General features: G+C 52.5%; 6 protein-coding genes across 6 annotated transcripts; 1 reads left to right on the forward strand and 5 right to left on the reverse strand.

The window, feature by feature from the left end:
- Nucleotides 1-146: 146 nt before the first annotated feature.
- On the reverse strand, nucleotides 147-1,952 carry C7974DRAFT_403179 (SURF4 family-domain-containing protein). The gene is made up of 4 exons (XM_046142801.1): nucleotides 1,388-1,952; nucleotides 1,191-1,303; nucleotides 569-1,127; nucleotides 147-519 (listed from the first exon to the last, which is right to left on the reverse strand). Exons 1-4 carry the CDS (start codon nucleotides 1,555-1,557, stop codon nucleotides 447-449), a joined length of 915 nt encoding a protein of 304 aa, XP_045992698.1. The 5' UTR covers nucleotides 1,558-1,952; the 3' UTR covers nucleotides 147-446.
- A 312-nt stretch (nucleotides 1,953-2,264) lies between these two features.
- C7974DRAFT_58289 (uncharacterized protein) lies at nucleotides 2,265-3,782 on the reverse strand. The gene has a single exon (XM_046146907.1). The coding sequence runs from the start codon at nucleotides 3,554-3,556 to the stop codon at nucleotides 2,474-2,476; it is 1,083 nt and encodes a 360-aa protein (XP_045992699.1). The 5' UTR covers nucleotides 3,557-3,782; the 3' UTR covers nucleotides 2,265-2,473.
- A 935-nt stretch (nucleotides 3,783-4,717) lies between these two features.
- Nucleotides 4,718-5,926, reverse strand: C7974DRAFT_58335 (uncharacterized protein). The gene has a single exon (XM_046146909.1). The coding sequence runs from the start codon at nucleotides 5,830-5,832 to the stop codon at nucleotides 4,924-4,926; it is 909 nt and encodes a 302-aa protein (XP_045992700.1). The 5' UTR covers nucleotides 5,833-5,926; the 3' UTR covers nucleotides 4,718-4,923.
- Nucleotides 5,927-7,347: 1,421 nt separating this feature from the next.
- On the reverse strand, nucleotides 7,348-9,518 carry C7974DRAFT_58332 (uncharacterized protein). The gene is made up of 3 exons (XM_046146908.1): nucleotides 8,949-9,518; nucleotides 7,700-8,902; nucleotides 7,348-7,647 (listed from the first exon to the last, which is right to left on the reverse strand). Exons 1-3 carry the CDS (start codon nucleotides 9,311-9,313, stop codon nucleotides 7,440-7,442), a joined length of 1,776 nt encoding a protein of 591 aa, XP_045992701.1. The 5' UTR covers nucleotides 9,314-9,518; the 3' UTR covers nucleotides 7,348-7,439.
- Nucleotides 9,519-10,249: 731 nt separating this feature from the next.
- C7974DRAFT_58356 (uncharacterized protein) lies at nucleotides 10,250-11,794 on the forward strand. The gene has a single exon (XM_046146910.1). The coding sequence runs from the start codon at nucleotides 10,553-10,555 to the stop codon at nucleotides 11,555-11,557; it is 1,005 nt and encodes a 334-aa protein (XP_045992702.1). The 5' UTR covers nucleotides 10,250-10,552; the 3' UTR covers nucleotides 11,558-11,794.
- Nucleotides 11,795-12,276: 482 nt separating this feature from the next.
- On the reverse strand, nucleotides 12,277-14,056 carry C7974DRAFT_320650 (liver carboxylesterase 1 precursor; the record flags this gene model as incomplete). The annotated part of the gene is made up of 4 exons (XM_046138759.1): nucleotides 12,277-12,712; nucleotides 12,781-13,408; nucleotides 13,458-13,560; nucleotides 13,610-14,056. The coding sequence occupies 4 exons, from the start codon at nucleotides 14,054-14,056 to the stop codon at nucleotides 12,277-12,279; spliced, it is 1,614 nt and encodes a 537-aa protein (XP_045992703.1).
- Between the last annotated feature and the right edge of the window lie 387 nt (nucleotides 14,057-14,443).

The raw sequence follows: 14,443 nt of genomic DNA on the forward strand, positions 1-14,443 counted from the left end.
TGAGGCAGGTGAACGCTGCACGCCGATCTCCGCATTGTGGAGCTACCTAATGACGTCCCGAGGTAAGGGTCAAAGCCGCGAGAAATGTGTCCACAAGGTGAACAGCTTGCTCCATCGTTGGCCGTCGAAGTGGCAGGAAGAAGAAATTCGCAATAATTGTCCATTTCAATGAATTATTGTAGATCGGGCACGATGATTCAAAATCGCGATTGCCCTTCCAATGCTAAACAAACTCTACGCCGATGTCATATTCTACAGGTTCCATGTCCTATAGCCCTTTCATGCGCTCAAGTGCTTTTGACCGTGATATTCTCTCCAATGCTCGGCCCATGAGCGCTGGAACATCTTCGTGTGCGTCGTTGTACTAAGCTTAATATAGTGCATAGCCTGGCCTGCGGCCAAATGCTGAGATGTGAAGATATTGTGTTTGCCCGAGGCAGAGTCGTCTAATAAACCTTCTTCTTCTCATCGACGGAGAACTGTCCGGGGCCCATGTTGACGAGGAGGAGCAGACCACCACTGTGAAATATAAGCTTTGTATAGTGCAAGTGGAGTATGTAGAACTTACACAATGGACAGAATCTGGAAGAAGTCGTACTTCGCGAAATCCTTGTGAGGGTGGTGTGGGTGTAGAGTCCACCAGTTGTTGACGTAGAGGTTGAAGACGCTCAGAATGAGCACCAACATAATTGCCGAGAACTTGGCCTTGAAGCCAACCACAACCATGATGCAGGCAATGAGGCCGAGCAAGCTAGCCACAATTCTCCAGAAGCCCCAGTCGCCACGGAAAACGAAGCCGACAAAGAGGAAGATAAGCAGAACACGTCCAGCAAGCTGAAAGTACATCTTCTTGTCCTTCTCATCGAGCTGGGGAAGGCCGGCCGGAGCGAACTTCTTGCGAACCCAGGAATCCGAAAGAACCATCATGAGGCCGCCCATAACCGAAAGGTTGCGGAGGAAGAAGTTCAGGTCGAAGACGAGACCGTATCCGATACCCTGCATGACAACCACGCTCATGAGACCAGCTACAGCGTATTCCGAGTGCTTTCGTGCGATGACCATGATCGAGCATGCTGTCATTGTGACCACGTTGATGATGAGGAATGCGTGAGTGAAGCCGTTCCAGACTGTAGGACATAGATTGTCAGCAATTGCTCAATCAGAGCTGCCAGAGTGGTGGAGCAGCGTACTCTTTCGGTAGTCGTGGAGGTATGTAAGCTGGTCGCTCCATTGTGTCAAGATGCGCAGCGCATCCTCGAGGAAAGTGACCACGATCAAGAAGCGACCGATGGCTGGAAGGTATCTATTCAGCTCGTGTCAGCTCCACTGTCACACAAAGAGCTTCACGCTACCGCGCCTCTGCTTTCCAGAGCTTCAGGGGACTCACGGCTTGATCGGGTCGGACATTGTGTCCAGGAAATCCTCAATCTTGTTTGTCTGCTCTCTGAGCTGATCAAGCGGGCTTGGGTCGTTCGTCGTGCCATCGTTCCGTCCAGCGTTACCGAATGGGCTCTGGTTTCCCAGGTGGTAGCCCGCTGTGCCCCGAATTTGCGCCATAGCTGCGGTCGAAAGCAAAAGAGAGGAGCAGGTTGGAAATGTAAGGAGTGGCGCTGGGTGGGCGGATATGGATGTTGTGAAGCTCTACCGTGAGAGGACAGGTGTCGCTTGGCACTGGAGCGCTAGTAATGGCACCCTAGATCTGCAACGAAGCTTGGTGAGACAATCCTTTGTATGTAAGTTGTAATTCTAGAGCTATTCCGCAGCTGCACGTCCCTTAATTGCGGACTTCTGTAGCTAGTATGCACTTGTAGGTTTTGGATACGTGTGCCATTGTTCATGCTGAAACGGGTTTGATGCTGCTCAGTACCTTCCGAGGTCCACCGTTCTGGAGCTGAGGAATGAGGGGAGGTGACAGCGCGAACGTCACGGCTGACCTACACAAGCTCTTTACTGGCTGCACATTGAACGTCACTTTCGCAATGCTGACTGCGCAGCTGAGGCAGTACTGTATTACCAATGACAATGTATTTTGGAACGGTGCTGTCAAATGTACCATTTACAGCTTACGACCAACAGGGACAGCCCAAAAATTGCGGATGCATATGGTATAGTTTCATTGATTGCCAGTTTGCCATGAAGCAAGATAGCTCTTGAACTAAACAAGAAGAGAAGGACATGATGAAATGGAGCTACTAATTTATCATTGTAGGTATCGAAATGGATCAAGACTCCAAAGCCACTTTTTCGTGCCATGGAGGCAAACGAAGTTGTCGATATCTCACAGATGCTTTACAAAACGTGTGACATTCCCTCAGCCGCGCCCTCGCACTTATGCAAGTGCATGAGCCGGGCTCTGGGATGGTACGGAGGCACTAGCCTCTAATGGCGGCATTCACCGCATGCGGAAGGGAGGTGGACGTCAAAATCTTCCAATCTACCCAATGGTCGTGGGAAAGTGTTAAAAAGCTTACGCTCACATAACGGGCCAGTCGGAGTCCTTCTCGGTGGTCGTGAAGGGCTCAGAAAGGATGCCGTAGCGAGAGCTTGAGATCGGTGCTCGGTTCTCGGCCTTCTTGGCCTGAGGTGCTGGAGTAGCCTTGATGGGCTGCACAGGAGCAGCGCTAGAGGTGTTGCTTTCCTCGACGACCTGAGCAACCTTCTGCTTCTTGCCTCCCTTAGGGATAGTGGTCCAGGCAGAGTCGTCCTCCATAGCCAATCGCAGCTGCTCCTCTTCAGACGGCAAGCCGTTGTAGCTACCACTGTTTGAGACAGTGTCGGGGGTGTTCATGGTTCCATTGGTGGCGCTGGAGCTAGCGGTGGAAGCGACGTCGAAAGTATCGAGGAGCTGGCCGGTGGGAGCAGAAGAGGGCGCTTGAACGGCACCGCCAGAAGTCTGGCCGGACCAAGGGTTGTTGGAAGGCAGCTTAGCAGGTACACCGTTCTTTGCGGGCTCTCCACGAGCCTCGCGAGCAGTGCGGCGCTGGTTCTCGAGGAGAACCTGGCGCGTCTTCTCATCCTCCTCACGCTGGGCCTTCTCTGCCTCCTTCTTCTGGCGGTTCTGGCGCTGCTTCTTGGTTTCCTGAGGTGTCTCAACCTTCTGGGCCTTGGGCTTGGAGGCCTTCGCAGGCTTATCAGACGCCTTAATGCTCAAGACGTTGGCGACGGAACCAGATGAAGGGAGCATGTCAGAGACATCCTTGCCGCTCGGGGCCTTTGGTGCGGCGCGAACAGGCGATGTAGCGGGCGAGGAGTCACTGGCATCAGCACCAGCGGAGGTAGCTGCGTCGAACTCGGCCTTGACTTTGCTGCCAGCCTCTTGAACAGCCTCCTGGATCGACTTCTTGCGAGGAGCCTTGGCCTTGGCCTGCTTCTTAGGTTGCTTTGCAGCTGCCTTCGGTTTGCTGTCCGAGTCGCTCCAATCAACTTGCTTGGTGCTTGTGGTACTTGTGGGCGCCGTGGATCGACCTCGGGTGTCGGCGTTGAGCTTCGGAGCGTAGTAAAAGTAGCCTGCGGCCAGGATGGCCAAGAAGGTGGCCCAGCTCATCCACGACTGCATCTTGTCGAAGGTATGCAATCAGACAGGTGTCGTGGTGGGTCGAGGCAGCTATCCGTGGACCTCTAAAGCAAGTCAAGGTGACGACTAGAGGCGCACTTGAGCTGTAGCGGCGGCGCGACTGTGTTGCGCGTTCAACGGGTGCGCTTGGTAACCCCTTGTGTAAGGTGGTGGGCGGAAGCTACCTGCGAGGGGGCGCACAATTGATGATGTTGTGTCAAGGACCTCGTTGGTCGCACAGGACACAAATGCGGCGTCGGTGGGAAAGGGATTGGCAAGGTGGCCGGTCGTCGGCTTTGCTAAGCTCCTGCTGCTGCGTCCTAGATAAAGAGACGTAGAAAGCACAGCAAGGAACCGATCTGGTTTATATCTTAAGCCAGATGCGTGCCACGAAGAAAGGGCAAGCTGAGTGAGTGAGAGGGAGAACGTTGTTGTGGAGGAAGGAGCTGGAGGTGATGTTGAGTGCGGTGCTTGCCCGTTTGGTATGGCGCTATTGCGGAGAACGGGCAAGGGTTCACGAGGCTGCGTCACGCATGGTTGACCAATTCACTCTTTCATATTCAAAGAATATATGCACGATTGTGTGCATGTCTCCTATGACCGTGTGCTACATGTAGCAAAGCAGCTATTGATTGCCTACCCAAATCTGCAGCGATGACAGCTGTTGCTATGCGGAGCATCTCAGGGACCTCCGCGCACGGTGGCGAAGAGGCCACCTTGCGGCAGAGTGTCACCGCCGGCAGCTTGAGCTCGTTCACCGCGGCCACTTTGACCACCTTGCAATCCATCACCAATTCGGTCCGGTCGACACACGTAACTCCGCACTCGCTCGACTCGTGTCACCCAAGGTCGCCATGGTGTATCAACAGATGGAATGACGACCTAGACGACTATTCTTGAAATCATGTTGCGATTCTCTTACGCGATGGTTCTCTCACACGGTTGCACAATGTCTCAAGGAAATAACGGCAAGCCTTGGTCTTCCCTGGCGTCATCCTCCCTCTCCTACCGCGGCACCGGCTCCAGGCGGCTTCTCTTGAATAATTGGCTCTCACTGGACCCTTAATGAAATCCCAGGACTTGAGGGTGTGCACGCTGCATCAGCATCCACTCAAGACTGAATCACGGTATCTACCCATGACAGCCGCTGTCTTCACGAACATTAGACCGGCACCATCCGATAGTTTAGAAGTAGCTTTTTTTTGAATATTATGAATGTAGGTAGGGGTTGCCTCGACGGACACAGCAATAGGTAAAGAACCCAGCATGGCTTCATACCAATCATGACTTCGTATACGCTAAACCTTGGTACGCCAGCAAATGCATCATTGAGCCTCAACGCCAAACATCATGCCTCGAACCGAAAACAATCAACACCTCCTCTTCAACATGAGCAACCCTTCTCCGGCATCGTCTTCTGCCTTCCTCTTCCCTTTGGGACTCCCCTCACTCCCGAAGCTGCCACTTCTGGACATCGGCGGCGTAATCTGCCCAGTAACCTGCCCGATGCCAACCAGCCCGGCCTGGCTCTGATACAGATTCTGGTGACAGTGCGCGAGCCCTGGAACGGCCTCGCTTCTCTCCAGACTGTGCTGCAGATTCATCTGTGACTGCTTTTGTGCCTGGGCCTGTGCGAGACCTTGTGCGAGCTTTTGCTGTTGTAAGATTTGTGTCTGCTGTTGCTGCTGGTGCGCTTGCATCGCTGCGTTGCGCTGCGCGAGTTGCATCTGCCGCGCGATGTCGCCGAGCCCAGGGCCGACAATGTTGCGGTCGCCGATGATGGTTGCACCGCAGTTCACAGTGATGTTGACGTTGAGCCCGCCCTTCTTCTTCCTTCCGGTGCGATTTGAGTTTGAACTCAGGTTGGTGACAGGTACTTGTGGTGGCGGCGTAGATGTTTCAGACGATGTTGGTTCTGAATGTGCAGGATCTCCAGAAACTATTGTAGCGATGAGGCCCGCGATCCGTACGCTGTCCATCTGCGCGATGGAGATGATGTTTCCACTTCCTCGAATTTGCGTCGTTGCATTGATCGTGATTTCTGGGGCATCGTCTTCACTGTCTTCTCTCTCGTCTTCTGACTCGGGATCGTATGGCGAGGACATGTTGGATGTGTGTGCCTCAGGATCGACAACCATGTGGTAGGCAGGTGGTGCTGGCATATCACTGTGGTCTTCAGGCGAGTCTTGATTTGTGTTTGAATGAGCTGAATCTCTGGCCGATGATAAGAATGTTTGTATTTTTGCGTTCTGCAACGCTGCATTTCTCCATGGATCCATGATGAATTATAAGGCTGGTAGCTACGTTGCCGATCAGGTGCCTGGCTAGCTGTGGGGTATCGTGATGCTGATGTGTGGCGTGATGGTGGGTTGAGCAACCACTTTTTGCCCCAGCGCTTGCTACACGAGCGAGTGACCACGAAAACTGGATGAGACTTCAACCGAAACGTTTTCGGTAATTACGGTAAATGATCCAAGGTGGACTGACTCCTTACGTAGGGTGTCTGGAAATCTGCGAGGGACGGCGACGTCCGGCTGTCGAAGCGGCACTGAGTTGGAGATCGAATGTTCGGCGGCAGACGAATGACGGCAAGGAGCGCTGAACACACCATGAGCATACCACATCGCAATATATACCAGTAATACTCACACGCTATGCTTCAGCTCAAATAAGTTACAATAGCAAATTCTGGACCGCAGGAAAACTTTCACCCGACCCGAAACTCGGCGGCCGCCGCCATACAAATACACTGGCACTGGCACACCGCGCCACACCCGCCCTTTCCACTCACCGTTTGCTCGCTACAGCGCTGATATTGACCAGCTCATGAAACACGCATACAATAGCACTTTGACATGGGTGCGGACTGACGGCTTGCTATTGTGGTCAATAAAGCCAACATGCGCTAGCGCGCTTCGCCGCCCGCAGTGCTACGTGGGTGTACCACCTTCGCGAGTCGAGGGTTGCTCCTAGATATTGAGTAGACGTGGTGATGGGTCGGAGTGAATTCCGAACGTGTCATGCATTGAATCGAGGCCAGTGAGAGGCCATTTGTGGTGGAGCTAAGTGCTGCTATTGTTCTTTGTTATCCAACTCAGCAATGCAAAGGCTGGCCTCAACGCGATTTTGCGTCGATAGCTGTTTGTCATACGAATTGTGCACATGTCTGTCCTTTTTGCTACATAGCTGGCGGGCTTAGTCCTACAACGTCTCATCGAGCGATGTGTGGACTGAGGATTGCACGAATCAGGCAGGTCTAATGCCTCATGAGGATCCTCGTCATCTCGGGTATATTACTAATATTGATGTCTTGCGAACGTGGTTTCGGAAGTCTTGTGTATCTTATTGTTCTCGAAAACTCTGCCTATTGTGCACTTGAAAAGTAAGGACAGCCGTGCCACCTGTGCAACATGAATGATTCGCATGACTGAGCCGGCTGCCGATATGGTGACGTGCATTGACTGATCCTACCCAGCCAATCGTGATAGTACTTTTGCCATGCTATCATGGAGGGATCAGATGGTGAAATCTGTTGGTATTGTTGTTGTGACAGACGGCTTTGTACTGTGCGATGGCCAGTAAGACAACGCTTTGTGATTGACGATGGACACTGAGTTGAACGGCGCTTGACGCGTCGGATAATGAGCAGATACTGCGACCTATCAACACGCTCGATTCGTCCTCCACCCTGGAATCGTTCCATCCTGGCCCTTCGTTCCCTGGGTCTTGATGTCTGACACACATTCTACCAAACGTTCAGGACGCCGCGCTGGTAAATGCTACAAAGGTAGTGACACATAGGTCCGACTCGTCGCCAAATTCATTACGGAAGGTAAGGCCTGTCCCGTGCAAGCAAGCAACAATAGATTGTTGACTCTAAGGGCATTTACCGCTGTGCCCGATACTGTTGAACTTCATGATAAGGACGATCGTTGAAAAACAAATGTTCTGACCACGGTGGAAGTTTCTTGTCCCGTTCGTACAGGTAGCCACAATTGTGACAGAGTGTGCGTGGACCTCGTGGTCCGTCGCGAACAGCCCAGACGGCAGTGCCCCAAACGTAGCAATGTGCGCAACGCCACGTTTGTCGCTCTCTGGGAATGTTTGTTAGATAAGCCAAGGATTGTACTCGTAGTCAATACGTACCCTTCCTGCAATCCTCCTCCCTCCCCGCCATAGCCGGAGCCGGCACCGGGTGTGTCTCGCCCAACGGGACTAAGACTCCTAAACCTCCTCTTCTTCTTGCTTCGCTCGCCGCGACCCATGTTTTCTTGCTGCTCAATATTGCTGAAAAACTCGTTCTGTGGTGTGCCGGACATGTTTGCGGTTGAAGAAAAGCGCGCTGTTTCTCTCCGTAACCTTCTGATCTGTCTCTCACGATCGCCTTCACGCTTCTCGATTTCATCTTGAGACAACATCTCGACCTTAGGCTCCCACTCATCGCACAGGTGTTCATGGTCATACCTCCAGCCTGCACCCGTTGATGGCTCAACAGCATCGTTGTCGATTTCTCCATCCCCAACAAGTCCGCCATTCTCGCAAGCTTCTTTCTTCAAACGAAGCACAGCCTCGTAGATGGCATGGGTCATTGAGGATACCCATTCGCCTGGTAAGCCCAGATCAGCACATGTGATCTGTGCGAACATCTCTGCAAAGCCTGGGGGATGGAGCAAAGACCATTCGAATTTATCGGTGTACAGACGGTTCATCAGATTAATGTTGAGGGTGACTATGCAACGGTAGGTGTCGTCTGGATTGTGAAGCTCCTCGGAAGGCAATGCGGTGGCAGATGCTGACACTCCAATGGGTATCGCGATAGGCGCAGGCGTATTCGCACCATTGGTTTGGATTGCGCCATTTGTCACAGGTGTCGAGGCGCCATTTGTCGGCGCAAGTGCCGGAGTCGAAGTTCCATCCCGAGTTGCAGGGAGCAAGGAAGGTTTCGCTATGGTACCTTGAAGGGATGGCGCCGTAGTCGAGTGGAAGAGCGGGTGTAGGGCAACCCCAGCATACTCCTCGAGTTGCTGTCGTATTTGACCTGCAATGTTGTAGATGATCTGAGGCTTACGGTCGGTCGGCAGATCGAGCTCATCAACGAACTGCTTTGCGAACTGGTCGGGTGTCATGAGGGCTTCGTGGAGATTCCAGAGGAACGAATCCTTGAGCCGGTAGGCTGGCGTCACGTCTGGCTGCTTGTACGCTGGCAGGCTTTCGTTGATGCCGAAGTCGCGCGCATTCGAAGGGGTAGGCAATGGTGCTTCTGGTCGGAATGGCTGGATGTCCATGTCTATTCGTATGGGAATCAGGGTCACAGGGAGCGCAGCCTGCACTTGCACCTGCTTTTCCGTTCTACGACAGTTAGCAATCGTCATGACTTGTCCACACGTGCACTCACAAAGTGCGCTTGGGTCTTCCCATCCAATCTCTCCAAATGCCTTGCACCTCAATGGGTGCTGTGAGCTCCTGTCCCAGCGCTGCTATTTGCGCCGTCTGGTCCAGGTTCATGGTGGCATCCCTTTGTACACTGCGCAGGCCGGTCGCGCGCCTCGGGCGGTCACTGTCCTCAAAGTCGTCGTCGTCGAACGCATCTTCAGCATAGCTGAGGACGGCAGTTCCGCGCTTCGTAACGCGCGGCGCAGGGAGAGTGTTTGACGGCGGCACAATGGGGGACATCAGCGAATTGCCATGCGATCGCAGTCGCGGCGCATAGCTCGACATGAACGCCTGCGGCGGCGCCGTCTTGCCCGTAGTGGTGAACATGGCTGCTGGGATGCGCGACGGCAGTGGTGCGACAGGTGAGCAAGCTCAGAAGAGCTGGGCGAGCAGCAGACGCGTCGCAACCAGCGCGTGTGGCAGTTGGTCGTGCGTCGAGGTCCGAGAAGGGTCAGAGGAGAGGTCGAGTTGCAGATTGACGTATTTCCTCCCCTTGCCTGGCGGCCTGGTCCGAGTTCTGAGGTTCGTTTCGCGTTCCTTGCGATCAGCATGATGCAGCGCGACCTTCAAATGCCCTCGCTGAGTCAGCGTGCACTAATGCCGCAATGGGGATAGAGGAATTGATAGGGCACTCTACTTCGTGTAGACCACCTTCAGTCATCGCCTCTTCGTGTCAGAACCACAAAGCTACGAAGCGCTAGAGTCAAGGCTGCTCTCAATCTAATGCCTATTGTGACTAATCGTACGGTGATGACCGCAAAGGTGGACCCTGCGAACCCCGATATTGAAACCCGCGCTGACGGACATCGAGGCGCAGCCTTGCCTACACTCCGGAAGGTCCACGTTCAGCAGTCTATGTTGGCCGTGAGACTCATGCTTCACTTGCCATTGACGCCGCTTAGATCAATGTGCTATCTTCCAGAACATCTATCTTCGAGACCATACACGCTGTATGCGTGACAGAAGTAGGTTGGTGATGGTAGGTCTGTGTTTCGTTTGTCAAGACCACAAATGTCATACGTCGGGAACCAACCACGGTCATTCCCACAATAAACAGCCATAGTCCCACTCCTTTTAGGCAGGTTACGGAATATGAGATCTCTGAGTCCGCCTCTACGTGGTTCGCCCAAGGCCAGATCCCTCGATCTGATTCGTTGGTGCTGGATCTATACAACGCAGTGCGGGTACTCCCATTCACCCTTTGTTCACGGTGTCCGTCCATTGTCTCATTGTGAGGCTACTGCACAATAGGCGGGCTGCCATGTTGCCCCACAACGCCAACGGACTTGCATTGTGGCTATACGGCGCTCTACTTTCAAAAAACTACTTAAGCAACACCAAGAAGCTTCCAATACACATCATCGAAGCTCCAATTAAGCAACAACAACCACATTCACTCAACAGCAATCTTCAGACTGGTTCTGAACATTCACACTCCTTCAACTTTCAATTTTCACCAACTTCGCTTTTGACAAACCCAACCTTCAGCTTTCGATCACTTCCTGTCTTTTCAACAACACTTCCAACAACATTACATTCTCAACCAACTCAAACAACTCAACCAAGATGTCTTCTACTATGACTAAGACTTCTCTCTTCGCAACCGTGCTGGCCATGGCTTCCATCACCTCCGCCCACATGTTTATTGAGAACCCTGTTCCTTTCGGTGGTGTCAAGAAGGACCCGCTGGACCCGTCTGGCTCAGACTTCCCTTGCCAGGGTAGCAGCTACGAGGTCATAACCGTTAACGATTGGACTGTTGGCTCTGATGTCACCGTTAGGTTCCCCTCAGAGCAAACTGCTACCCACTCCGGCGGATCCTGTCAAATCTCCGTCAGCAAGGACGAGAAGCCTACCAAAGACTCTGAGTGGAAGGTCATCCATTCCATCGAAGGCGGCTGCCCTACAACTTTCCCAGGAAACATTAATAACCCTAAGGATCTCGGCTCTTACAAATTCACGGTCCCCGCCACACTTCCTGATGGTCGCCTAACGATGGCTTGGACCTGGTTCAACAAGTCTGGAAACCGCGAGATGTACATGAACTGCGCGCCCATCAAAGTCGCCGGTGGCACTGGAGAGGGCTTCGACAGCCTGCCAGACATGGCTACTGCGAATATCGGAGGTGCATGCAACACTAAAGAGGGTTCTGACTATACCTTCGCCAACCCTGGAAAGTCCGTCGCTAAGCTTGGCACCGGCCCCTTCATGGAGCTCTGTGGTGGCGCTGCCTCTGAGGGTGGCAGCACCGGTGGCTCCACTCCCTCACCTCCTACTACTCCCAAGGAGCCCACTCCCACACCCAAGGAGCCCGCCGCCTCAACACCCGAAGAGCCCGCCCCTACCGCACCCAAGGCACCCAAGACTCCCACGACTGGCGGCTCCACTGGAGGCGGCTCGTCCTGCTCTGACGAAGGTGCCCTTATGTGCAACGGCGATTCTCAGTTTGGAATCTGTACCAACGGCCAGGTTGTCTACCAGTCCGTCGCTGCCGGTACCAAGTGCTCCAACGGTGCGATCGCTCGCCGCGAACTCCACCGCAACGCTCGCACTGCTCTCCCTCCTTATTAAGTCCACCATCAGGGAGAGGGTCGCTGTACAGATATGACATGGTAAGAGAAGGGTTTTGTTAGGGAATTGCATCGCAAGGGCTCATCATTTGGTTGATTTGGTTTGCATTAGAATTTCATCGTTGGCTTGGCCATTCACTTCTGCCTGGAGCAGCGGGATCGGCGGAGTTCGGCGTTTTTAGACACATAGACAGCATTTGACGTACGCCTCGAGCGTTCAATGTATCTGATTCAAGTACTTTAACTTGTTTGATGTGAGTGATGTGCCTGATCGAAGGCTTCGAACATCCTATGGTCTGTGTTCAGAATTCTCCTATGGAATGCACGCGATATTCTCGCTCTTTTCTTTTAGTTGTCACACTAAATCAGTAACACATTGACTCAGTCTTCCACACAAGTGTTAGTCTCTATTCCGTACTCCTGCCCTTCCGTTGCTCTTTGGCGAGTGACGACTTTCCATCTGCGACTACTGCCTCTGTGACTGACTCTTCCGTGACTATTCTCAAAATTGTGACTGCTAGAGTAGGTAGGTGTCTGGGTGACGGGGGCTGAGCACTTAGAATCAGGGTCGGCTTAAGAGTTGTTAGGACACGAGATTGGAGACAGAACAGAGTAAAATCGGAAAGCCATACGACAACATTAATTGGTTGTGCCTACGACCTTACGTTTGGGGATTCTTTCAATGGTGATACTTTGCAAACGAGACTAGAATATACAAATTCACTTGTAGTTCAACTTCGACAAGTCTCCAATCGGTGCAAGCAACAAACAAGGATAATCTGCGGTGATGGTGTGCACAACATCAACGCCACTACTACCATCGCTCCCCAACAAGCCCAACTCCATTCCAAAGGCGCTACCCACTTTTGGCCATCCTACACCTCTGTCCGGGTTCTTCGCAAAATCTGCCCACGTCTTCTGCATGAACGCGCTCAGCTCAATTTGCTGCGTGGTCGCAACACCGGCCTCGTTGGACAGCGGGTATGTTCCAAAGACCTCGGGAATGTCAGAGGTATGGTAAGCACCAGAGTTATCAAAGAGCGATGTAGTCGGGAAGGAGGCGTCGAAGCGGTAGCGGTAGGTTTCGAAGCCCTTGTGAGCAAGTAAGGAGGTGAGGGTACTCGTCGTGCACGTGAACAACAAGTCGGTCAGTATGCTGGCAAGGTCGTTAGCTTGCTTTCGTTTTGATGACAGTTGAGATAGGAGTGGGAAGAATAAACTCACTGATCCGCTTTTAGATAGAGATCGTCGATGCCTCGCGCGGTGTACATGGCCAGAATGCTCTCCCTGACCAACGGACTTGTGATCCCCACGCTCTCAAACGCACCATCGACAGCTGCAGTGCCATTATTCAAACCTAGAATGGCAAGGAACACGCGCGCTTCATTAAGGGTGGTACCGAAGAATGTAGGCACATCTGCCCATTTTTCCTTCTCGATACTGCGTCTTACATCGTCAATGGACGTCCCATCGCCGTTTACTGGTGGAAAAAACAGAGTCTTTTCTTCAATATAGCTCTTGATCTTGAAAGCATCGATGTCTCTTAAGCACGCGATGTTCAAACACCCAAAATTGGCAAGAACTTTGGTGTAACTCAACGCACCGTTCCCGGTGAGCACAGCATTTTGACTCTGGAGGATTGCAGCCGAAAATGGACGTGGAGAGGGAGGATTAGCCAGGAGTTGTTTCACAGACTCACCGCCCGCGGATTCGCCAAAGAGGGTCACGCGTGAGGGGTCCCCACCAAAAGCAGCGATGTTCTGTTGTACCCATTGAAGTGCAAAACGTTGGTCAAGGAAGCCTGAGTTTTGGGAGCCAAATGGGACTTCTGGAGAGTTGGAGAAGCCAAAGACTTGACACAATCAGTACACGCTTACGATATTCGCAGATGGAAGACGTACTGTTGGTGCGATAGTTGATGGTCACTACGACGACATCCTGGGTGATGGCAAGGGAGCTACCGTCGTAATACTGAAGACCACCTGTGCCGAACTGTAGATTGCCCTTAGATCATTAGTACTGACACAACCTGTGTGTGTGATGAATCACATACCCCGAACAGCCAGAACATAACTGCTTTTTTGCTGCCAGGCGTCACACCCGGCGGAGTGTATACATTGAGATACAAGCAATCCTCACTCTCCTCAGGAGCTGGGCCAGCGGGGTTGTTGAAGAATCGCTTGTTCAGTTCCTGTGCTTGCCCGAGCCCAGGAAACTGCTGTATACATGCAGGCTTCACAGCCTTAGCCTGCAATGGCGTGGGCCATGGATGCGCTGCTTCTGGCGGACCGAATCTTTCTGGTGGAGACTTCGCGAAGGGCACTCCAAGGTAAGCATTGGCAGATGCGGTAAGCGCTGGTTGGTTGACGGACTTAGTTGTGGTTCCTATGATAATGCCGGATGCGATGGTCACGGTTGGGTCTACAGCGGCTGGTGCGGAGAGCGCTGTGGAGATGAGAAAGAAAAATGCTAAAAAACCTCCACAGAAATACTGAGCCATATTGAGTGAGTCGACTACCAAGCAATGAACCAAAGACTGTTGTGTATCCTTTCTGAAGCCAAGTTCCATCTTTATAAATCCAAGTCAAACCGGCTCCACCATCAAGTCGGCTCGTGACGTTATACTAGCCTATAGTTTTAAGGATTCTATCAAGCGTACGACATGGCTGAAGATGTTACGTATCTGGTATGCTGATCAAGGGAGTGGTAGAAGTACTAAACCCATTTAGCACACCACAGTATACCTAGCTAGTCCACAGCTGGACTTCTTCGGTGACGCATTTATAGACCAGCCATCTATATTTCAAGATATGGTCCATGGTCAAGCTTTTCCGCGAAGCGTGTGCAATTGAGCCAAACGCGCAATGCGGATCCCAGAAGACCGTCT

This window comes from Boeremia exigua (assembly GCF_020726555.1).
Source record: "Boeremia exigua strain MPI-SDFR-AT-0100 chromosome Unknown C7974scaffold_12, whole genome shotgun sequence".
In the NCBI taxonomy this organism is placed as follows: domain Eukaryota; kingdom Fungi; phylum Ascomycota; class Dothideomycetes; order Pleosporales; family Didymellaceae; genus Boeremia; species Boeremia exigua.

Excerpts from the sequence above, each read along its gene's own strand:
- C7974DRAFT_403179 (XM_046142801.1), bottom strand. The coding sequence starts at position 1,557 with ATGGCGCAAATTCGGGGCACAGCGGGCTACCACCTGGGAAACCAGAGC. Across the intron at positions 1,304-1,387 it reads ATGTCCGACCCGATCAAGCC|ATACCTTCCAGCCATCGGTC; the intron begins GTGAGTCCCCTG and ends CGAGCTGAATAG. Across the intron at positions 1,128-1,190 it reads CCTCCACGACTACCGAAAGA|TCTGGAACGGCTTCACTCAC; the intron begins GTACGCTGCTCC and ends TATGTCCTACAG.
- C7974DRAFT_58289 (XM_046146907.1), bottom strand. The coding sequence starts at position 3,556 with ATGCAGTCGTGGATGAGCTGGGCCACCTTCTTGGCCATCCTGGCCGCA.
- C7974DRAFT_58335 (XM_046146909.1), bottom strand. The coding sequence starts at position 5,832 with ATGGATCCATGGAGAAATGCAGCGTTGCAGAACGCAAAAATACAAACA.
- C7974DRAFT_58332 (XM_046146908.1), bottom strand. The coding sequence starts at position 9,313 with ATGTTCACCACTACGGGCAAGACGGCGCCGCCGCAGGCGTTCATGTCG. Across the intron at positions 8,903-8,948 it reads GGAAGACCCAAGCGCACTTT|AACGGAAAAGCAGGTGCAAG; the intron begins GTGAGTGCACGT and ends TAACTGTCGTAG. Across the intron at positions 7,648-7,699 it reads GGAGGAGGATTGCAGGAAGG|AGAGCGACAAACGTGGCGTT; the intron begins GTACGTATTGAC and ends AAACATTCCCAG.
- C7974DRAFT_58356 (XM_046146910.1), top strand. The coding sequence starts at position 10,553 with ATGTCTTCTACTATGACTAAGACTTCTCTCTTCGCAACCGTGCTGGCC.